Here is a 17934-nt window from a genome sequence, read left to right on the forward strand (position 1 = left end):
GCCCTGGCAGACAATTCTTGGTGGGCAGGAGCTGGGCAGGAGGCAGCCGAGTGCCCTGGCAGCAAGGCAGGCCAGGAGCAGCCTGGGCTGTGTTGTTAGCATAGAAACACATGATCATAGGATGATTATATGTAGGTGCTTTTATTGAAGAGCTCTGGGAGTCAGGGTAGAAACCCAAATCTGACTCCAACATGGATTCGAGAGGGGCATATTTTTACACCCTTTTAATTATGTAACTATGTAATAATTACTAAACCCATATTGTTCTATTGTGTACATTGATCTTATCCAAGCATGGATTCTTGTGATTTTCATCAGGTCCCCAAAATACCCATTCTCATGATTCTTGTTTCGATTACATCACTTCTCATGATTCTTATCATGATCAAACAATAATATATTCAATTTACCAAACAATTATTACATTTAACAACCATATTATTTATCACATGATGATTACACAGGTGCAATTTCACATGATTCAATAAATACAAAGCTCAACATTTTTTCCCAGGGCCTAGTTCCCTACCCCAGGCCTACCAGACCCAACCTTTCTTTCCATCCCCTGAATCTGTTGTATATAATTCCCATTATTTTAGAAACATTTTTGACACTATGCTATCAAGGTGACCACCTATGGCCATGGGCAGCCAATGCTCTCAATCCTGTCCTGGCAGGTTTTGTCTGGGAGAACCCCTGCATATAGGGCTTTTTTTAAGGGGGTGTCAGTTTTGGCCATGGGCACCAGGAAAGACAGATGGTTCTTTTCACATAGGAAGGAAAACACAGGGCCCCAGTTTTCCAGGAGCTTATGAGGGCAGCCTTCAACATTCCAAGATCATCTGGACATTTCAGGCTCCCAGGAAGTGAAGTCAGCCAGACCTGTTCCCTGTCCCTATGGTTCCATGGGGCCCCACAGTGTCACAATGTTCTCCTTCCTTCTGCAGTGTCCCAGTGGCCCCTTGCTTCCATGAGACCCTGCAGGGTCACAATGGCCCTTTGGCTCCGTGGGGCCCCACAGTGTTACATCAGTCTCTATCATTCCATGGGGCCTTGCCATACCACAATGGTCTCCATGGATCCACGGTGTCCTGCAGGATCACAAGAGCCCTTTGGCTGCACGAGGTCCTGTAATGCAGCAATGGACTCTTGGTTACACAGAGCCCTGCTGCTTCACACTGGGCCCTTGGGACCATGGGGCCCAGCAGTGCCACAGTGATGTCCTTGGTTCCACAAGGCCCCCACAGTGTCACAACGGCTCCTTTATTTCAGGAGGCCACACAGAGTCACAATTGTCTCCATGGTTACTCACAGTTAAACCATGGTCTCCACAGGAAGGAAACCACAGAGCCCCAGTGTTTCAGGAGCTGATGAACTTCAGCCACCAGAGGTCAAGGCCAACCAGAGCTTTCTGTCCTGGCAGTTTTGTCTGAGAAAAACCCTCGTGTATAAGAATTTTGGAGGAAAAATACCAATTTCAACCATGGGTACCTGTGCAGGAGAGACAGTTCTTTTCTATAGGAAGGAAAGCACTGAACCTGTGTTTGGAAGGCAGGTGAGAGCTGGCCCTCAGGAAGACAAGGCCAGCCAGACTTGTTGGAAATTGCAGCTTTTGTCTGACAGCAATCCCTGGATATAGGGAATTTTGAAGTGAGAATCCCATTTTGTCCATGGATGCTTGAGTGAGAAGGACAGTTCTTTTCCATTTGAAACAAAGTCCAGAGCCCCAGGGTTTCAAGGGTACATAAGAAGAGACCCTTGGCATACAAGTAGCAAAACCAAGCCAAGCAGATCTGTTACATGTTCTTACCCTTGTTTCCACGGGGCCCCAAAGTGTCACAAGGATCCCTTGCTCCCATGAGGCCTTCCAGTGTCACAGGGGTCTCCTTGGTACCACAGAATCACAACAGATCCTTGGTTCCATGGGGACTCACAATGGCAGAAGAGTCTCCTTGGTTCCATGAGGCTCTGCAGAGCCCCTTGAACCAACGAGGCCTCAAAGTGTCATCATGGCCTCCAGGATTCCATGAGACCCAGCAATGCCACAATGGACCTTTGGTTCCATGGGGTCCAGCACTGTTCCATGAATCTTTAGTTCCATGGGGCCCTGTAATGTCACAATGGACTCCTTGCTTCCATGGGGCCACAAAGTGTCACTGTGTTCCCTTGGTACAGTGAGGCCTGTAATGCCTTAAGATTTTAGCCTTTCAATTTTTGAAATCCTGTACTGTATTAGTGCATAACTCTAAACTCCACTTGAAGTGTTAGTTAACTGTCTTCACATTTTGGTCAGACAAAAAAATTCCGCTGAAAGTCAAGGGCACCTTGCAGCCTCAGGTCCCGAAATATATAAAGAATACCAAACTGGAGCGAGGGGAGCTGAACTGGGGGAATAACCCTATATCATTACCTGAAGATGTAACCTTTGCATAATCCTGATATGCAAATCGATCAAATTTAGATCTGTCTGAAACCTCATCACCCCTGTCGATCTTGGGTGTAGCCCCTGGGATGCTTTTGATGGCCCAAGGTATATCTATTGAAGGCCTTTAATAAATACCCATTTTATTCTCTTAACTTTGTCTAGCTTCTGCTCTTGGTAGCCATTCCAAGGCAGCACCTGTAGTGTCACAACAGTCTCCATGATTCCATGAGGCCCTGCAGTGTCAAAACAGACCATTGATTCCATTGAGTCCCACAGTGTCACTAGGGTCCCTTTGGTTCCAAAATACCCTGAAACTGCCCTTTTATTTTCACAAAGCCTCAAAGTGTACAAATGGCCTCATGATTTCATGAGGCCAAGCTGTGTCACAATGGACCCTGGGCCGTATGATGCCCCATCATGTCACAATGGCCTCCTTGGTTCTGCAGTGTGAGAATGCCTCTTGGTCCTTTAGAGCTCAGAGTGCCACTATTGTGCCCTTCATTCCATGAGGCCCTGCAGTGTCACAATGGTCCTTTGGTTCCATGATGCCCCATAGTGTCACAAAGGTTTCCTTGGTTCCATGGTGTCAGAATGGCCCCTTTGTCCCATGACCCCCACACTGTCACTGTGGTCCCCTTGATTCCATAGGACCCTGCCATGCTACAATGGCCCCAAAGGCTACAATGGTCTCCAGTGAGACTCTCAACAACTGCCTGAACAGAGGTTGTAGTCAGGTGGGGGACAGTCTCTTCTCCCAGGGAACCACTGACAGAATGAGAAGACACAGTCTTAATATGAGCCAGAGGTAGGATAGGTTTGACATCAGGAAATAATTCTTCACTAAAAGAGTGATTGGGCACTGGAATCTTCTGCCCTGGCAGGTGGTAGTCACCACACTTGGTGGCATTTAAAAAAAAACACTGGATGTGGCACTCAGAGCCATTGGTTAAGTTGATGAGGTGATGTTAGGTAATAGGTAGGACTAGATGTTCTCAAAGGTCTTTTCCAACCTCGTTTATTCTGTGATTCTGTTTAATAACAGTCTCCATTGTTCCATGAGGTCCTGCAATGTCACGATGGACTCCTTGGTTCTGTGAGGCCCTGCAGTGTCACAATGCATCCATGGTTGCTGGAGGTTTCTCAGTGTCACAATGGTCTCCTTGGCTCTGCAGTGTCACAAGGGACTATAGGTTCCATGTGGCCCCACACTTCGAAAATGGATTTTGGTTGCCTGAGCTCCCACAAGGCCCGTAGGTTCCATGAGGTTCCAAGGTGTCACAGTTCACTCCTTGGTTCTGTGAGGCCCTGCTGTCATCAAATCTCCAAAATATCAGAATAAGACTCCTTAACAGTAATTTGGTGTTAAGGAGGGTAACATTTTTTCAGGTCTCAGGTCCAATGTGGGATCACAGAATCACAGAATCATTTGGTTGGAAGAGACCTCCAAGATCATCAAGCCCAACCCTTGCCCTAAAACCTCAACTAGACCATGGCACCAAGTGCCATATCCAGTTTTTTTAAAACACAACCAAGGATGATGACTCCACCATGTCCCCAGGCAGACAATCCCAGTACTTTATTATTCTTTCCATGAAAATCTTTTGCCTAATATTCAATCTATAAAGTCCTAGATGTGGCTTGAGACAGTGTCCTCTCATTCTGTCAGCTACTGCCTGGTGAAAGAGATCAACCCCCACCTGACAACAACCACCTTTCAGTAGAGAGTGATAAGGTCACTTCTGAGTCTCCTTTATTCCAGGATAAACAGCCCCAAGTCCCTCAGATGCTCCTCACAGCACTTGTGTTCCAGATCCCTCACCAGCCTTGTTCCCCTTCTCTGGACACACTCCAGCCCCTCCATGTCCTTCCTAAATTGGGGGACAAGATGTGGACACAGCACCTGAGTTGCAGCCTTTCCCTGAGCACAGGTGAAAAAATCACTGCCCTGGTCCCGCCAGCCACAGTATATCTGATGCAGGCCAGGATGCTATTGGCCATCTTGGTGACCTGGGCACACTGCTGGCAAAAACTCCATGGCCCCTTTGTGCCCCGCTGGCCCAGCCCAGGAGAGGAGCATTGCAGGTGGGAATGGCCCCTCTGCCGTGGTGCCCACAGCAGCCCTGGGGCTCTGTGCCCCATGACCTCCCTGCTGGGCAGCCTCTGACAGCTCCTGCACAGCCCCTGGCACCTGTGGGCCTGCACTGACCTCTGTGCTGGCCCAGAGCCCAACAGAGCCCAAGCAGGGCTGGCCATGGCCAGGAACGGGCCCTGAGCCCTGCAGGAGGATGGAGCTGGGCCAGAGCCAAACTCAGCCCAGGGCAAACCTGGGCTAAGCAGACAGGGCTGGCAATGGCTGGGGACAGAGGCTGGCAGTGACAAATGTCCTGGGCCCCCTCCCTGCTCTGTGCATGCCACCAAGGGCACAGAGCAGCCTCCTCTCTTGCCCACTTGCCTGTTTCCAATGCCTTCCACAGGCGCTGGCCCTGCCCCACAAGGCCTGGGCTGAGTCCTGCCCCTGCACGCTCAGCCAGGCTGAGATGGACACTGCTGCTTTCTCTGGCAGGCTCTCTCAGGCCAGCCCAGCTCCCTGCAAGCTCTGCCAGCTGCCCTGAGCTCTGTGCAGCACCAAGGGCCTCTCCCCAGCACAGCCCAGCCGGCTCTGGCCCCACAGCTCTGCTCAGCCCAGGGGGCTCTGGGCAGTGGCCCCACGGCCTCAGCCCCTGCCAAGGGCACAGCAGCAGCTGCAGCTCAGAGAGGACTCAGCCCCAGCCATGGGCAAGGTGCTTGGCCAAGGCAAAAGGAGGCTCCCTGGGTGCCCTGCTGCCCTGTCCCTGAGCTCCTGAGAGCTCTGCAGCCCCTGCTGCCATCCCATCTGCCCAGGCCAGCACAACAGCCCCGGCCTTGGGGCCCTCCAGAGCTGCTCCTGCTCCAGGCCCAGGGCCCATCCCAGAGCTGGGGCAGCCAGAAAGCTGTGCCCATTTCTGTTCATTCCTGCTCTGCTGAGGATGGATCCTCAGCCACTTGGAGGTTGCTGATAAATTTTACTACTACAGAGGCTTCTTTTTTGAGCTCTAAAGTTCAGGAATTCAGTGACAAAGACTCATAAACATTTTTTCAAAACACCCAAACAGGAAAAGCTCCTGGGAATAATTTAAGTTTGCAGTTCTTCTGTGGTTAATTAGACAAATTTCAGAAGTCTATTTAAAGAAAATGTACTTTATTGGAAACAATACTGTAAAAACAGTTTTGTCCAGTTTTCTTTTCTTTTTTCTAGATAGATATCAGCAATGTCCAATTGTAATTGGCCCCCGGCACCTTCTAATGCCTTCTAAAGTCTGAATAAATATGAAAATCAAGACCCTTGATTGCTGACCACCAATAGCACTCTGTACCCACCCCGCCCCCACCATTACCCTCATCCAACCACTGGGACTCCTATGGATCAGGAACTGTGTGTCCAGCAGGACCAGGGCAGTGATTCTCCTCTGTGCTTGGAACTGGTGTGGCAGTACCTTGAGTGCTGTGTCCATTTCTGGGCCCCAAAATATAGGAAGGACATGGAGAGGCTGGAGCAGTGTCCAGAGAAGGGCAACAAAGCTGGTGATGGGTCTGGAACACAGATCTTGTGAGGACTGCCTGAGGGAAGCTGGGGATGTTTATCCTGGAGAAGAGCAGGCTCAGGGTAGACCTCATCACTAGTCTACAACTCCCTGACAGGACGGTAAAGCCAGGAGTGGGGGGCAGGCTCTTTTCCCAGGGAACAATGACAGGACAAGAGGACACAGCCTTAAGCTGCACCAGGGGAGCAGTTAGGTTGGACATTAGGAAATAATCTTCACAAGAAGGGTGATTGGGCATTGGAATGGGCTGCCCAGGGAGGTGAGTGAGTCACTGTCCATGGAAGTGTTTCAGGAAAGACTGGATGTGGCACTGAGTGCCATGGTCTGGGTGACAAGGTGGTGTTGGGTCACAGGTTGGACTTGATGCTCTCAAAGGTCTTTTCCAGCCTGGTGATTCTGTGATGATTGTGACACTGCAGGGCCCTGGGGAAGCAAGGGGCCATTGTGACACTGCAGGGCCTCATGGAACTGAGAGGACCACAGTGACACTGTGTACGACATGGCACCACAGAGCCAAGGGGCCATTGTGACACTGTGGGGCTACATGGAAGCAAGGAGTCCATTGTGACACTCTGGGTCCTCGTGGAACCACAGAGGCCACTGTGACACTGCAGGGCCTTGTGGAACCAAGGGGCCATTGTGCCACTGCAGAACCAAGGAGAGCCTTGTGAGAGCCTGGGGCCCAATGGAATCAAGGGGCCATTGTTCCATTGCAAGGACTCTTGGAACTGAGGGAACAATTGTGACACTGTGGTGCCCCATGGAACCAAGGGTCCCTGGTGACACTGCAGGATCTTGTGTAACCAGGGCTCCATTGTGACACTGCAGCACCAAGGAATTCATGGTGGCACTCAGAGGTCTCATGGAACCAAGAGGCCACTGTGACACTGCAGGGCCTTGTGGGACCATGCAGAGCATTGTGACAGAGCAGGACCTCGTGGAATGATGGGGCCATTGTGACATGGCAGAACCCAATGGAACCAAGAGGCCACTGTTGCTCCACAGAGGCTCATAGAATGAAGGAAACATGCTTGACACTGTGGTTCCCCTTGGGACCAAGAGGCCATTGTGACACTGTGGAACCAAGGAGAGCATTGCTGTACTGCAAGACCTCATGGCAGCAAGACAGTGACCTCAGACACTGCAGGGCTTTGGGGAACCAAGGTGCCATTGTGACACTGCGGGGGCAGAGGATACAAGGGACTCTGTGATACCAGGGGTCCCAATGAACCAAGGGGACATGGTGACACTGGGAATCATGGAGACAATTTAGACACTCTAGGCCCTCATGGAACCATGGTGATATCAAGTTGGATGGGAGTGTTGATCTGCGGTACAGTAGGAGAGCTCTGCACAGGGACATGGACAGGCTGGATCCAGGGCCCAAATCCAACAAGGTGAGGTTTAACAAGACTAAGTTCTGGGTCCTGCAATTTGGCCAAAACTACTCCTGCAGTACTACAGGCTGGGGACAGAGTGACTGGACTGTGGCTCTGCTCTGTCACAACAGACAAAAGCGTTCCATGAAGTTTCAGTGTCACAGTTGACTCCTTGGGTCCATGAGTCCATAGTGTCACCAAATCACCAAAATATCAAAAAAAGACTGCTCTCAGGCCTGAGATCTGACAAGGGAAAACACCTAATCTAACATGGACATGTGATTCTAAAAGCATGTTTCTCATATGCAGTTGCTACCAGTGAATTACAACTTACCCATTTCATAAAACCCACCCCAAGTTCCGAGGTTCAATCCTCACTTTTTCTATCACTGCACCCTTGAGCCAGAGGTCTTCTTCTGGTCTTCAAATAATTCCTGCTGGAAAAGAAGTGTTTAAATGCACTGTTCTTCTTCTAAAAGTTTACAGGCACAGTAAAACTTTAATGAACCATTTTGATATCAAGACCACAGTTTTATGTGCCCAGGCAGAGGCAGGCAGGACACAGAGCTGTCAGCAAAGGAAGGGGCCAGCCAGGTGGGGCAGCCGGGGGATGACGACAGCCTGCAGGGACAGAGGCGCAGGGCATGGACACCGTAGGACAGCCTGGGCTGCACAGGGCACAGGGATGGGCAGCAGCTGAAAGGCCCTGCCAGAGCCAACTCCTGCAGCACTTTGGCCATGGCTGCTGGCCCTGGGCCTGAGGCCAGCAGGAAAGGACAAGTGAGCCTTGCTGTGCTGGGGCCTCATTGCCTCCTTGTCCCTGCTCAGCAGCCTGGCAGGGGCCGCCCCATGGTGCTGCCCTTGGCATTGCACATCCCCAGAGCCCAGTGCCCTGGGAAGAGCCCTGAGCAATGAGGGAGGGACAGGATGTGCCTTGCCAGGGGCTGGGGCTCAGGCCTTGGTCCTTTGCATTGCTGAAACACATCCAGGTTTGCTCAGCATCAGAGACACCTTTCCCTTGCTTTGTCTTCATCCTGCCATCAGTGCCCTCCAATGTTCTACTCTTACTGGAACCTGGAGACACTTTCTCACAGGGATCTATTTAAAGTATGAGAAACTTCCGTCTTTCCATCTCACTTTGAGCTCTTGAGAAGTATTTTGAGCACACTCTGAGGGACCGAGTCTGATGGAAGCAGCACTAAAAGCCCAAGAGGGTCATTAAAGCCCTTGTGCTGTGTCTGTGCTGCTGAGTTGAGCTGGGCTCCTGGCACAGAGGCAGCTCCTGGCAAGGGCAGTGCTGCAGAGAGCCAGCTCTGCCCAGGAGCAGCTCCTGTGCACAGCCCAGCAGGGCTGGGGCACTGCCAGGGCATGGCAGGGACATGAGCAGGGCACAGACAGAGCTCGCAGGTGCTCAGCACTGGCAGGGGCTGTGTGATGTCCCAGATGGCGTTGTGTCACAGTGGCACCTGTGTGGCTGTGTCATGGAGCCACAGAGCAGCTGTGATGTCAGAAAGGGGCTGTGTGACAGCACAGGGTGGGTTGTGGGAGGTCACAGATGGGGCTGTGACATGCATGCAGTCATCAAGCAGCTACAGCATCAATGAGGGGACTGTGTGACATCTTAGAACAGGCTGTGATATCATTGAGTGGGCTGTGACAGCACTGGTTGGTTGTGTGACATCACAGAGTGGGCTGTGAGGTCACAGAGCAGACTGTGCCATCACAGAGTGTGGCTCTGTGATATCAGACAGCAGTCTGTGCCATCACAGAGCAGTGGTGTGATGTCACAGGGAGGCTGTGACATCCTGGAGCAGGCTGTGACATCACAGATTGGCTGTATGACATCCCACTGCAGTTTGTGTGACATCACAGCAATGACTGTGACTTCAGAGATCAGAGGTGGCTATGGTAGCTGAGACTGATAGCACTGTGTATTTAATTAGCATATGCAGTTTGATAACCAAGATGCCTTGGCAAGAGCAAACAGAGCTTTGAAGATTACAAGAAGATTGGATCAAGATGGGTGACAGAAAAGAAGACTGAACTGAGTAAGTAGAAATGTAAAGTTTGTCTGTGTGATGTTTAACGCAATGAATGCAATAAAAAATTACAAGCCTTCCTAAAAATGGTATATAAGCATGTGTAGCTCACAGTAAATTCGGATTCTGATCACAAGTCAGTATTCCCGATCTCTCTCTCAATCCTTGCTAATTGGTGCCCTGGGTGAGGAGAAGGTCTGGCCTACCTGGCAGCAATCGGTGAGTCCCCGGAACTGATCGTGTCGGTGACAGAACCGCGTTGGACCCACAGTCATCTGTCCTGCTGTGACGTGACAGGTGATCTTGGGGAACCGAACTGTGGGACAGGACATGTCCAAGGAGAAAGACCATAATAAAACCATGCTTGCTCTTCTGGGGAAGCTTGGCTCCCCCATCCTAAAGCACGACTTTAAGTCACTTTTACAATGGGTGTCACGCATGTTTCCTGATACCGCCCCTTCTTCTATTTTTACCCTCCTCTACTGAGACAAGGCCGGCATTCAGCTCTGTGACCTGGCTGCTATGGGACACAAGCAGGCACAGTGTATGCTCCTGGCCTGGAGGGTGATTTTTGAAGCATTTAAAAAGGAAGAGCAGTCTCAGGGTGTATCCTCTGCAGATGCCGCCAGTCCCCTGCCCGCTCTGACTCTCCCTGGCGCTCCCCCTCTGCCCAGACAAAGGAGGGAAAGGCATTCTGTCCCACGGTCCTTAGCAGCCTGTATTGCCGACTGTGGCTCTAGCAGTGAGGAGGAGGGGGTCCCCTTCGACCCAGGACCAATAGATCCAGATGCTGGGCTTGACCTATTCCCTCCTGACCATGCGGGAACAAAGGACTTCCAAACGACAAATGAATGTGATTATGTAGAAACTGATTTATTGTTTACTTTAGACCCTACTTATATATTCTAAAACTACTGTTCACACGATGACGCTTTTTTTTATTGGTGCTTCTATCTTGTCCACACACCTTGCATGTTTTTTGCAGGGGAAATGATTGTTTGTAGTCCAGCACATCACCACTCACCTTTATCCTAGTTCTTTTAATCTTTGTAATCTGTTTTTCAGCTTCTTCTCTCTCAGTTTAGCACAATTTATGTTTCAGTAGCCTTGAGGAGCTCCAGGGTGTTTGAGAAAACTGCAGAAAAACAGCTAAAAATGGCTTGGCTGGTGCACCTGCTATAAACTATGGCCTTAACTATTCAAATGCATTGCTACGTGACCCTCATGAAAACTGGGTGCAATTAAAGAGAAAGGCTCTGAAGGAGGGGGATTTTGATAGCGCAGCAAAAATAGTTGCTCCAGTCATGTTTCGAGGTGAGTGGGGAAATACCCCTCGGTGGGAATCCCTCGCTTATTTGGAAATCAAGGAACTGAGCTGCACGGCTACAGAACATGGGCTGGGATCTCCCTACTTTGCTAATCTTGTACGGTCTGTGTTGTCAACTCATCTTATGATTTAAATCTCATGATTTAAAGGGACTGGAGAACTTACTGTTAACCACAACTCAGTATGTCATTCTTGATGCTCAGTGGAAAAGGGAGTTAGAAGGTTTGCTTGTGAAATCTGTGGGGCTTGCACAGCAGAGCAGAGTGCAGCCAGCCCCAGCCCAGCCACCACAAGCAGCCTTGGCTGGAGCATCACTGATCTACAACCCACCACAACAGGGAGCGCTGCACTGGCCCTGGCAACCTCCGACACAGCAATGTTCCTTGATTCATCTGTTCCTTTGCTTCCCACAGGAGTTTTCGCACCACCGGGGCAACGTGTGCATAACACCCCAAATATGCTGGGTACATCCTAGAGCAGAACAACGCCCCACATGCCATGGTACCCTGACATTAAAAGGACAAAAGTTATCCCTTGTCAGTCTCATAGACACAGAGGTTCTTACTGTTATCTCCCAAGCCCAATGGCCCTCACAATGGCCCCTTGCTGAAGTGCCCCAAGCACTTTCAGGCACCAGGGGAAGCAGTCTTAGCTGTCAAAGTCGCCACTTGATCCAGATCAATGGCCCGAGGAACACCTCGCCTCAGTCAAACTGTTGGATTACCAGTTGCTTGGCTTTTACTCCAAAGTTTTAGCAAGTTTTTTATTGTGAAACTTTCAGTACTGCTATTTAGTAATTCAAGTGTACAGTAATTTCACGACCATAAGGCGCACCGGACTATAAGGCACACCCCCTGGGAGTCGGCAAAATTCGCAACTTTGTAGATCAGATAAGGCGCACCCGTCTATAAGGTGCACTTTTTTTTGCAGCGAGGCTCCGCCCCAGCTCTCCCCGTTGCTGGCCGAGGCCCCGCCCCAACCCTGAAGCCATTGGCCCCCGGGCCCACCTGTACCCGGCAGGGGCAGTGCCACAAGCCACTGGGCCTGCCTTCACCCGGTAGCCATGGGCCCCCGGGACTGCCTGGACCCAGGAAGGCGGGTGCTGGGGGCCCCCTGGGCAGCATTCACCCAGCAGCCATGGGCCCCCTGGCCCGCCTCCACAGGGCTGGGGCAGTGCCGCGGGCCTCCGGGCCCGCCTCCAGCTGGCTGCCGTGGCACTTCCAGCTCCCCCCACGGCTCACAGCTCACACTTTCTGGTTTGGCAAATTTCGCAACTTTGTACATCAGATAAGGCGCACTGGACTATAAGGCGCACTTCCGGGTTCGAGGGAAAATTTTCGTCAAAAGGGTGCGCCTTATATTCATGAAATTACTGTAATTATTCTTCCTTGCTACCCACAAATAGAGTAAACAGTAGCTTATTCTTTAGAATAAACTGATCCCTTAACTTTGTAACTATTTGTATGCAAGGATCAGTCTTACACACCCACTAAACTAGCCAAGTTACTTGTGTAAAACTCATTCTAATTGTTACAGCCTTCAGTATTTATATCTCATTGCTTTTATTAGGCCAAACTCAAATCTGTCGTACGAGCATTCTTTAAAAAGCTACAGCAGTTGAATTCCTACAGTAAATTCATGTTGCTACTATCTCAATACAGTTGTTTACTTGCATGTTTAACTGCTCTATGACAAATTTCCAGTAACTTTTTGTGATGATAGAATCAAAATAAATTAAGATTCTGTTAAGGTCAAGTACTGTGAAGTTAACTTTTGTTGAGATTAAGTATTAGACTAAGCAAAATTAAATTTAAGTGCTATTCAATTTAAGTTCTGTTAAGTGCTATTAGGATCAATTCAGTAATGTTAACTTTGAGTTCTCTTAGGTGTGCTTCTATTATATCTATGGAAGGTTAAGTTTCAGGGAAATTAGTTTTAAGTTCTGTTAAAATATGCTTGTTTAAAATATAAGATGCAATTCTTATGATATAGAGATGAGTAATGTGAAGTTTGCATGGAGCTAACTTATGGTAAAATCTGTTCATTTAAACTACAATATAGAGTTATTTTATTGTAAACATGAGACAGAACCAATTAGTTAAACTATTTAGTACTTTCTTTTTTGCTTTAATGTCATATATGGATAAATGTCTATGAAAATATTACCTCAATTTCTTAAGACAGTTACTACTGCTATATTAACAATCCTGATTATGTTGTTAATCTCATGATGTGAATTCACTGAGATTTTGTACCAGGCATTATCCATAAGATATTATTGCACTACTTATTATTATTACATTATTACATTACTTATTTGCTATTTGTCTACCATTGACTTTAGAAGATAAATTACAAAGCTGGCTGCTTTACAGACTTTAATATATGCTTGTTTAGCTATCTAAAAACTTCCTAACTACTATTACTAAGAAGATTTTAGAATATGTTAGGAAGACTCTTCCAGTTAAGGCCTGGAACTTGGCCACATCCCAGCCTTTCCTGCTCGAGAGGTATGCCAACAACCTGGGTTTCTTCTGCATCAAAATGATACTTAAGTCATTTTGAGTTGTTGAATTTGGACCTATAATAGCTGGAACCCTTTTTGAACTGAACTTGGAAAATCTTACCTGGGAATGGTTCCCCAAGCCCTCACTCTAAAAGGAGGCTTGCCTGTTACTGCAGACTCTGGGTGATGGTAGAGTATTTAGGGAGCTGATAATGCATTGTTTTAAATTACCATTCTATCGTTCATGTATTAAAAATTGTGTGTTTAATCTAATTTATTTTTGCTTAGTGTGAATTTATTGTTTTGCCACGTGTTTTTTTTTTTTTTGCTTTTTATGTTTCCTTCATTTCCAATAACAAGAGACACATTGTTGTTAAAAAACAAAAGAAGAGAGAATATGACCCCTCAAAAATGTTTAAATAATGCAATATTTATACTAAGAATTTTAAAATCAAATCAAATTTAATCCCTGACAGAGTGACACTGCTTTGAAGATTTATATGTCCAGAGACACTTTCTAAAAGTTTCTATGTAAAGATCCCTAATTGAGTGTACAGTGCTGAAGCCTAACTGATTTATTGACCCAGGGAGATGCCGCTTCTCCCACAGGGGAGGTGTGGTGACACCGGGGGACACTGTGGGTTACCCCTTGAAGGGACTGCGGGGTCGCGGTGGCTCCTGGAGTCCCCCCAGTGTGACAGCTGGGGGACCCAAGATGCTGCGGTGACAATTTGGGGGCTGGGTGCATGTTTTGGAATCTCCAGGGTGGGTCCCAAAGTCCCCTCCTATCCCTGCAAAGTCACTCCCCCAGGTTGTCCCTCAGTTTCCCCCTTACTCTGCAGGGACCACCTGGACCTGGTGTTCTGGTATTGGATTTATTTTGGGGGGTTTGGGGGTTGGGGCTACTGGATGGGTTGGTGGGCCAGTGGGGTGGGCCAGGGTGTGACCAGGTTGGTGGTCTGCACCACCCCCATCTGGGCTGGGGGCTGGCCAGGCTGGGGATCTGCAGGACCAAGGGCTGTCCACACCAGTGTCCAGCTGGGGTCAATCCAGACCAGTGTCCATCCAGCATGGGATCCATGGGTCTGGTGGCCATCTGGACCAGTGTCCAACCTCTCCTGCCCCTGTCCATCCCATACTCCCTGGCCAGGGCTGCTCCTCACTGCAGAGTGGACAAGACTCATGGTCAATCCCAAGATGACCCCAAACCCCCTACCACGAGGAAATGCTTTGCCATGGCTAAGATGAAGATGTGGTGGCACAGGCGGTGGCATTGATGCCATCTCAGTTCATTTCTCTATCCATGTCCAAGTCCCCTCATGTCACTCTCAAGTCTGTGTCCTCCCATGCCCACATCCATGTTCCCCATGTCCCTTACTCATGTCCATGTCCCCACCCAGGACTGTGTGCTTAGATGACCCCACACATCCCCATTCATGTCCTCCCATATCCCCATCCACGTCCTGCCATATTCCCATCCCTGTCCAAGTCCCCGCATGCCCCAACCCAAGTCAGTGCTGTCCACATGTCCCGATCCATGCCTTAGTTCAACGTTCTTATTCTTACCGCAATTTCAGGGCTTTCGAAGGGATGAACACAAACCTTGACATTTCAAGGCCAAACCAAAAAGATTTACGTGTTCCTGCTGGCAGAGTACCCACGTGCTTGGCGGGAGGGAAGAACCTTTTGTGGAGGGATTTCCAACCCACTGTCTCCAGAATCATGGGGTTTGACCCAATCTGTCCCCATTTGTCTGTGGAAGATGATGGTGGGCAAGACAGAATTAAAATGCAGGATTTATGTTGGAGAAGACCTCCAAAGCTATCCAGTGTTGCTTGATGCTCACAGAAGATGAAAAAAGTGAGATTTTTCTGGGGTCAGAAACCAACAAATCTGCTTCCCACAATGGATTTCTGATGTTGGTCTGAGGATGTGTCCAGGTGCCCATGGGGAACCAGGAGGATGTGGAGCCCTCAGCCAGGTCTATTCCCAACACGGATCAGCAACACTAGGGAGCACCAGGCTCTGCCCACCAGGGGTCACTGGGGATCATCCAGTGTGGATCCTGCCATGGGGGATGGAGCTGGAGCAGCGCACGAAGCTCTTCCCACACTCGGAGCACTCGCAGGGATTGCCTTAGTGCAGACTCCGTTGGTGCTGGATCAAAGTAGAGCTCTGTGAGAAGCTCTTCCCACACTCGGGACATTGTAGGGCCTCTCCCCACTGTGGATGCGCCAGTGGGTGATGAGGTTGGAGTTTTGCTTGAAGCCCTTCCCACAGTCAGGGCAGCAGTACGGCCTCTCATCCCTGTGAATGTGATAGTGCTGGAGGAGATGGAAGCTCCTCTGAAACCTCTTCCTGAATTTATCACACTCGTAGGGTCTCTCCCCATTGTGGCTCCTCTGGTGCACAGTCAAGGTTGAGCTCTGGCTGAATCTCTGCCCACACTCCCCACACTCGTAGGGCCATTCTCTCGTCTGGATTCTCTGGTGTAGGATCAGCTCTGATCTCCACCTGAATCCCTTCCCACATTCTGAGCACTTGTGGGGCTTCTCCCCATCGTGAAGCTGCTCATGGAGCCCCAGCTCCGAGCTGTGGCCACCTCCCTGGCCCAGGCTGGCTCTCTCCTGCTGGGATCCCTGGGCTGTGCATGTGCAGCGCCTCCCGGTGCAGGATCTGCAGGGTTTTTCCTCCCCATTGCGTTCCTGCGGCGTGGGGCCACTGCAAACGGCCTCTTGCACGAGCTTCTGCAGCGGGGATTTGTCCTCCCTGCTGTCCGTGCTCAGTTCCTTGTCTGGGGGAGGAACGACAAGGAGAGGATGGGATTTGCCTCTGTGCCAGAGGGAAGGGCAAGGAGATCCCCCCAGCACGTCCCCGGCAGGACGGGGTCGGCAGCGCAGTTGTCCTGCAGCCGGGGGCCGTGCTGGGCTGGGACATGGAGCAGGACAGAGGGGGAAAGGGGCAGGGACTTCCTCCTCACCTGCCTGGGGCTCCTGGGCCATCTTCCTCTTCCTCACGGCCTCCTCCTCCTCGGTGTCGAGGTTTGGGAAATGCTGCTTTGGGGAGGAAAACCAGGGCTGAGCGCGTCGGGTTTGCTGGTGCCGCTGTCCAAGGGCAGCTGGAGAAGTCAGCGCCCCTTTCAGCCTCGGGGGGCCCGGAGCCCGCTCATCACCAAGCTCCCGCACCCCTCCAGGCTGCCGGGGGTGCCCCGGCTCCGGGATGGGCCCTGAGCGCTCTCCCCGCTCCGGGGCTCCTGCCTTTCCCCCCGGCTCTCCCGGCAATGCTCAGAGCCGAGATCGCTCCCTCCCCGCTGCTCCCGGGCCATCACCACGTGGGACCCGCCAAGATCCCTCCAGGGCCATTTCAGGCTTGCCTTTGGGCTCCGCCAGATCCAAACATCCCCTGTCCCGCAAAAAAAACCCTCCCGGAGGCCCCCCATGATGGATTTGGGGCGAGCTCCCCCTCCCCGCTCACCTGCGGCTTCTTGGGGGTGCCGATGACGCTGGAGCCGGGGGAGCTGTGGTTGAGCGGGCGGGCGGGGGAAGCGCATGGTTCCAGAAACGTTGCTCCTGCTCCTGCCACTCATTCTGTTCCTGTTACTGCTCCTCCTGTGTCCTTCCTCTTCATCCTGCCGCTGCTCCTCTTCCTCCCACTCCTCTGCCACTCCCAGCCTGGCCTGGTGCCGACACCCAAAAGTAGCCGCGCTCTGCCCCGGGGGTTGCGGAGCGGCTGTGGCCCGCGTGGCGCTGGGAGTGCTACTGAGAGCACTGGGAATGCCAGGGAGAGCACCGGGATCGGTCCTGAGAGCCCCGGGCAGGAATTGGGAGCGCTTTCCCTGCCAGTGCCGCTCTTACTGGGAGCACTGGGAGGGAACTGGGAGCAAAGAGCGCCCGGAGGCGGCTGCAGCCAGGGCCGGAGCTGAGGGAATTGTTATGCGAATGAATCCTGAATATTGCACGCTGATTGGTGTGCTGATTTAATGCCACGCCCATTTGTTGCCGAGGTAATGAGGGCGTGGCTATGCAAACATGGATTTCGGCAGGAATTGTGCGATCCTGGGGGCGGGCTTATGCAAATTAATGTCGCATTACCTTTTTGTTTTGTGTGTGGGCGTCGTTATGCAAATTTAGGAGCGATCGCGCACTGTGATTGGTGGGTGGGAATTTGGGGAATTCGGGCACTGCTGTGGCAATTAAAGGAAATTTTTTCATGGATGTCGCTTTTATTTTGGTTGGGGTCAGGGTTTTTCACCTCATTTTTGGGTCCCCCCATATCCAAAACCCCCAAATTCCAACCCCCAATTTCTACCGGTGAATTTTGGGATTTTTTTGTTCCCCCCCCCCCAATTTCTCTTAGTGATTTTTGTTTTATTTTCCCAATTTCTCCTGGTTAATTGTGTTTATTTTTCCCCAATTTCTCCCAGTGAATTTTGGTTTTTTTCCCCCCAATTTCTTTCAGAGAATTTGGGAGTTTTTTTCCCAATTTCTCTCAGTGAATTTTGGGTTTTTTCCCCAGTTTTTCCTGGTGAATTTGGGGTTTTTTCTCCAATTTCTCCCAGTAAATTTTGGGTTTTCCCCCCCCAATTTCTCCTGGTAATTTTTGGGGTTTTTTCCCCCAATTTCTCCTGGTTTTCCAGGT

The 17934-nt window shown here is 50.5% G+C and overlaps 1 protein-coding gene across 1 annotated transcript; it reads right to left on the reverse strand.

The window, feature by feature from the left end:
- Positions 1–13769: 13769 nt before the first annotated feature.
- Positions 13770–17072, reverse strand: LOC117007730 (zinc finger protein 239-like). The gene is made up of 2 exons (XM_033081044.1): positions 16771–17072; positions 13770–16090 (listed from the first exon to the last, which is right to left on the reverse strand). Exons 1-2 carry the CDS (start codon positions 16880–16882, stop codon positions 15459–15461), a joined length of 744 nt encoding a protein of 247 aa, XP_032936935.1. The 5' UTR covers positions 16883–17072; the 3' UTR covers positions 13770–15458.
- Positions 17073–17934: the final 862 nt, after the last annotated feature.

The sequence above is a fragment of the Catharus ustulatus genome, chromosome 27 (genome assembly GCF_009819885.2).
Source record: "Catharus ustulatus isolate bCatUst1 chromosome 27, bCatUst1.pri.v2, whole genome shotgun sequence".
NCBI classification, from domain to species: domain Eukaryota; kingdom Metazoa; phylum Chordata; class Aves; order Passeriformes; family Turdidae; genus Catharus; species Catharus ustulatus.